At 35.0% G+C, this 6,343-nt stretch overlaps 1 protein-coding gene across 3 annotated transcripts in view; it reads left to right on the forward strand.

The window, feature by feature from the left end:
• The first annotated feature begins 295 nt into the window (after positions 1-295).
• LOC135584479 (binding partner of ACD11 1-like) overlaps positions 296-6,343 on the forward strand; it is an 8,940-nt gene continuing 2,892 nt past the window's right edge. For 2 of the 3 annotated variants that reach the window (XM_065144279.1, XM_065144282.1), the window contains exons 1-3: positions 296-431; positions 2,805-2,930; positions 3,634-3,709. In XM_065144279.1, the coding sequence (XP_065000351.1) occupies positions 2,815-2,930; positions 3,634-3,709 (192 nt within the window). In that variant the 5' untranslated portion in view covers positions 296-431; positions 2,805-2,814. Of the gene's footprint in view, positions 485-2,804; positions 2,931-3,633; positions 3,710-6,343 lie in introns of all 3 variants that reach the window. The other variant, XM_065144281.1, reaches the window with a different exon arrangement.

A 6,343-nucleotide genomic window follows, 5' to 3' on the forward strand; every position in this document is an offset into this window, starting at 1 on the left:
TAGCATATAAATTACCATGAATTAATCTTCACCTATCAATCAAATGATGTTACAACTCAAATGAATATTAATATCCCCTTCAAAAATATTAAAAAATATAAAAGAACAGTCATGATCAATAGTAGCTAATTTAAGTTAGTTGAATATATAAGTGAAAAAAATATATGAATGCAAAACCAAAATGGTTGGAGACAATCCACACTAAGCAAATGGGATTCAAATTCTAAATGGGTGTCATGTTGTATCAAAGCTTATGCGGATCTAACTTAAACGGATCGGATAACACGAATACTAGTAAAAGAATCCGATCCGCTATCGACGGGGGTTACTTCCCTGGTCTGGTAATACCGCGACTGTCTTCGTCTGATTCATTGTGTACCTTGGGAGGGTGGAGGACCGACATTGCGGCAGCGGAAACCCACTCCAACGTGGTTCGCGATCCTCTCCCTCGACCTCCTCCTCATCCTCCTTTTTGTGTTCCGTGGTTGCTTCTCTTTCCCACTTGTTTTCGAATCGATTACAACCCTCGATTACGTTTTCCACTTGAGCTTCGGGTTTTGACGTGTCTTGCGATGGAAAAGTGTCTCCTTTCTTACATCGGTGCCTAATTGAGGGCCAAAATAGCTGCAATTTCTTCTTATTTTTTGATTTTGTTTCTGAACTTACCGTCTTTTTGTATAGATTGAGTTGATTCCTGACCTAATCGTTTTGTGTGATATGTCCTATGTGTTGTGGATCTTGTTGCTTTTGGTTTGTAGTTTCAATTTATCGTTGTGTATTTGATTGTAAATCTAGCTTTTTGTATAAATTGAGTTGATTCTTGATCTAATTGTTTTGTGTGATATGTGTTGCGGATCTTGTTGCTTTTGATTTATAGTTTCAAGTTATTTTCGACTAATTGATTGAAAATCTAGATTTTTTTGTTAAAATTGAGGTGATTCGTGACCTAATCGCACTGTGTGTGTCGATCTTGTTGCTCGTGTTTCATAGTTTGAATCTATGCAACAGCCATTTGGGGAAAAATGCTTAATTTTCCTTTGTGGTTTTGCTCAAATATGCTTGCAATATAGCTCTAACATCGTTATATATTTGATAAGCTTCTTCAGTTTAAAATAATTAGGTTCTTTACTGGACCAGCAACTAAATGTCCTTTAACAAGGGAAATGAGAATTTGCCACAACTTTGGAATCTGGTTGGAACCTGAGGACACTGTAACTACCTTTTTGTTCAAATGTCCGGTCACTATCGCAGAACTATCAACTTACTCTAGTTGGAAGCTGAGGGTATTGTAACTATTCTGGAACGATTAGCTTACTCTAAATTGACTTATACTGTACTGATAGTACTTAAATTTAACTTCTTATATTACCGTATAAGATAATTGGATTTTATCATCTAGATAGCATCAACAACAACAACAATAACAAAGTCATAAGTCTCAACTATTTGGGGTCGGCTACATGGATCTTTTACTGCTATTGAGATCTATAAAAAATCATATGTTTAGTTAAGTTCTAAGTATTTAAATCTTTATTTATAGTTTCCATTAAAATTTTTTTAGGTTTTTTTAATCTTTTTCTCGTACCACTAACAGTAATCATTCCACTTTTTTCTGGCTATCGCATTCGGGAGTCTCCTAAGTACATGACATACTATCTTAAACGATTTTCTCTTATCTTATCCTCTATTGAAACGATACTTAATTATTCATGAATAAAAGTATTTCTTTTCTTATCTTTCCTTGTAACTCTATACATACATTTAGCATTCTTATCTCGGTAGCATAAACTTTTTGTATATGCTATTTCTTCATTGCCTAACACTCGGGTCTCATGATTGTCTTATAAAATTTTTCTTTTAATCTCAAAGGTATCTGATGACAACACAACACCCTTGACATCCCTCGTCATTTTAATATCCTATTTTTACTTTATGAATAATAAATCGATCTCTCCATCTTGTTGAATGATTGATCTATGATACCTAAAGCTTTTATTTAAATGGATTTCTTGTCCATCCAATTTAAATTTATTCTCCTATCTATTTCTAGAATCACTAAAATTATATTTTATATTATTCAGTTTTAGTCTTATTTAATCTAAAGCCTTTAATTTCTAAGGCTTATCTCCATAACTCAAGTTTATAATTAATTTCACTGAGGCTCTCATTAACTAAAATAATATCATCAATAAATAACATGCACCAGGGCGGTTTTTCATGTAAGTGACTAGTAAGTTTATTCATTATCAATGTGAAAAGGTAGGGACTTAATGTAGATACTTGATGTAATCTTATGCTAATAGAAAACTCATTAGATATACTCCTTATGGTTCTAACACTAGTAATTACATTATCATACATATTTTTAACAACATCAATATAATTAGTGGATACACCTTTCTTTTCTAAATCTACTATAATAAATCTTTAGGAACCCTATCGTAGGTTTTCTCTAAGTCAATAAAAATCAAATGCAAATCTTTCTTTTTCTCCTTGTACTTTTCCCCAAAAACTATCTAGATAGCATCAATTTTAAAATATATTGGCATGTAGGCCAAATTTAAGCCATCAACAAGCAAATGCATTATCTCAATCCATTTTAAGAACTGGGTAATGTCACTGCACAAGTAATTTGAGTTTATGTGCCAAAGTCTTTCTTCTAGTTGCTTCACATATTTCGTTGACTTATTGGCTGTCTTTTTTATATTTAACTGGTTAACAGTCTGATTTTTTTTTCTTTTCTAGTTATGTTCTATTGTATATTACTACACAGATAACACAGGTAAATTTACATGATTGTGCAGTTTCAGAATCATGAGTCTAAGCGGATACACGGTGGAAGTCACTAACCTCTCTCCTAATGCAACCGAGAGAGATCTATATGACTTCTTTTCTTTTTCTGGGGCTATTGAGCACATTGAGATTATCAGGTGATGACGCAGGATGGCTCTTAAGAAATTTTCAAACATTCTTTCTGCATAAGCCAAACCTGTTTTTCTTGTATCAATCTTATGTTTCCTGTTGGTGTGGACACTCTGTAATGATCACAATGTGACCTCACTCTTTTGTAAGCACTTTATGTCTCACCATTGTGCTGTTCTACTTTTTACTATTTAGGGAACTAGAAATGCTTTGCAGTGAGTCAGGTTATGAAATTTCTTGCCCATAACCTGATATTTTTTGATGGCGTGTTCTTAACCTAACATATTTTTGTTACTTGCTTTTCAGCTTCAAAATTTAGCTATTGTACCAAAATGTAGCTTTTCAAACTTTAAGTTATTTTGTTTAGCTTCCTTTGCTTCAGATAGAAGAAAGCTTTAAGCAACATCAGATTTTGATTTCTACATAAAATTTATGGAAGCATGTCTTAGGAATATTATTTAGGCTGTCTTGTTATTCCACTTGCTGCATTTTGACATGTTTACTACTCACTCCTATCTAACATAAGGTAATTTGTGACGAGAAGTGAATGATCATTCTTACTTTCTCATCTTCTCCCTTTTCATATATAGTAAGCTTTTATCACCTATTTCTTCAATTTCTTGGTGATTATATGTCTTTATCACCTGTTTGTTCTGTTTGCAAATTTTTGTATGAAACTACCTTGATAGAATCTGAGATTCTTGTGTGCAGGACTGGAGAATATGCATCTACTGCTTATGTAACTTTCAGAGATCCTCATGCTTTAGAAACCGCTGTCTTGCTCAGTGTAAGTTCTGCATTCAGCTCTTAAGAAAGTGGTTTTACCACTCTATGAAATATTTGATTTAGCAACATGTGCAGCATAGTTGATTATTTTTCCTCTATTTATAGCTGTTCTTTCACTGGATTTCCGAACCATGTCATTTGAGAATTTCGATAAGTGGGTTGTCTTCATGACTTAATGACTCATCAGCTCCATGTGTGTAAATATTATTAATAGACAATCACATATGTCTAGTATGGTTTATCATTTAAGCTTTTAGATCCTTGAAATAGTTCTGTGTGAAACACCAAAAGTGTTTTGATCCTCGTTCAGACTAACAGCTAAGTTATTTACTCGTGGCTTTCTACTGTATTGTAGTTGTTATAGTTTAATATAGTTGGTCCTTTTCTTGACAGCTTATCCTATTAGGATTTGTGGTCACCCAATCAAAATCTTTATAATGGTATGAGAGTGTGCTGCACATCCAAATCCTATATGTGTCCATTACTATTTTGCTTGTTGGTTAATTAATATTGTTCAATGTAAGGATTGCAATTTCATATCATACTGGAGTTTCACTCTTATCTCGGTTTGGTATGGTACGAGCGTACCGAACGGTATGTTTTAACATACCACTCGATATATATATATATATATATATATATATATATATATATATATATATATATATATGTTAAAAAATCAAAAAAGAGGCGACGTCGTTGCCTCGTTTCTTCTCCCGCGTGGGGAACGATTTCTTCTCCCCGCCAAGGCTTCTTCTCCCTGCACGGATGATGAGAAGTCGTCGACGACACCGAGGCCTCGTCGTCTTAGACGAGGAGGCGACATCTCATATGCGGTGTTCGGCGAGGGAGGGCAGTGATGGATCAGGATCGTCGAGGGAGAGTGGCATCGGATCTCCAGGTTCTCCCATTTCTTCTCCCTCTTCTTCCCGCTTGGTAGCGGGCGGTGACGGTCGAAATCGACCGTTACCGATCGATTTCTGATGGTAACGGGGCGGAAACAACCTCAATCGATGGTACCACCCGATAGCGGGCGGTCCGCGTATCGGTCTGCTAGCGGACCGGTACGGTCGGTATAATTTGAAATTAAAATCCTTGGTTCAATGTCCTTCTCTCTTATTGGCTTGCATTATATACTTGATTTCAGTTTCATACGTCAAGTCTATCCGGCTTGTGTGTAAGGGAAGATGTTAGAATTCTATATAGAATAACATTTTTCCATCAGCTTAGTGGCCATCCAATTGAAACATTAATTAGAAATATTCTTTATATGTCAATCATTTCAAGATATCTCATCCATTAAATGATTATGTGAATTATTTACAATCAAATTTTACTTATTAAACACATCTCAATTTAATTGTTCATGAAGTCTGATGTCACATTTTTTCTATTAAGTACTCATGTTGATTTTGATACAAGTGACCTTTTTTTTCATACGGTAGTCTTGTGCTTGTAAAAATTATATTTCCATGTTTGTTTTTGCATATCAACGCGGATAAGCAATTAACTATAGAACACTCATTTTCTATTTCTTTTAGCATTTTTTAAACATTTGTTTAAATACTGGTACATTATCTCAAATATGGATGTTTACATTTAAATGAGTACTGTTTTAAAGACCAAGCTTGTGGTTTGTACCTCCTTCACAAAGTATTTATGCTTTCCAATACAGTAAACGAACCAGTCTCCACTTCTCCGGGCATATCAACATAACCACTTATCTAGAATTTGGTTTATCACTGAAATCAAAATTCATTGAAATTAGACAAAGTTTAGCCAAATCTCTTGATAGGTTTGTTCATGAACCAAGGCTGAGTAGGGTCTCTACAATTGTATTTTTTTTTTCTGAATCTTTTTTTTACGTATTACACCAATATATAAATTTTTAACAGACAATTAATAGACATATATATTAATTTAATAAAAATTATCTGTTTTCTATGAATAAAAAAATTAAAAATTTAATGTGTAAAGATATTAAAAAACCAATTATAAATAATACACCCAGTTGCAGTATATTAAGAAATAAAAACAACTATAAAGATATGTGTTTCTTGAAAAAACTGTAAAGAGGTGTTTCCAGTGATTTAAAAAGCGCTAGGCGCAAAAAGGCGTCAAGGTCCACAAACGCCCGAGGCGCTAGGCGCTCGCCCAGGCACTCGCCCGAGCGAAGCGATGCGCTAAATTATAAAAATATATAATATAATTATTTAAAATTATCTAAATTATAAAAATATATAATATAATTATAACAATAATTTCAAATAAATAAAAATTAACAACATTAAAATCAAAATAATATATTATTAATCTATTAACAGAAAATTAATCATTTCAAAATTCAAATAAACTTAATATTAAGAGTATACTGAGCCTGATGGAGAAACGAGGAAGCAGCGGCGAGCGGCGGCGGCAGCAGCAGCAGCAGCGAGCGGCGGCAGCGGGAAAGGGAAAGGGAGCGGAAGGCACGAGCAGCGGGAGGCCTCAAGGGAGGCACGAGCAGCGGGAAGGCTCGCGGGAGGGCTCGCAGGAGGCGAGAGGGCTCGCGGGAGGCGCGAGCAGCGGGAAGGCTCGCGGGAGGGCTCGCAGGAGACGCGAGCAGCGAGAGGGCTCGCGGGAGGCGCGAGCAGCG

This window comes from Musa acuminata, chromosome BXJ3-3, assembly GCF_036884655.1.
Source record: "Musa acuminata AAA Group cultivar baxijiao chromosome BXJ3-3, Cavendish_Baxijiao_AAA, whole genome shotgun sequence".
Taxonomy (NCBI): domain Eukaryota; kingdom Viridiplantae; phylum Streptophyta; class Magnoliopsida; order Zingiberales; family Musaceae; genus Musa; species Musa acuminata.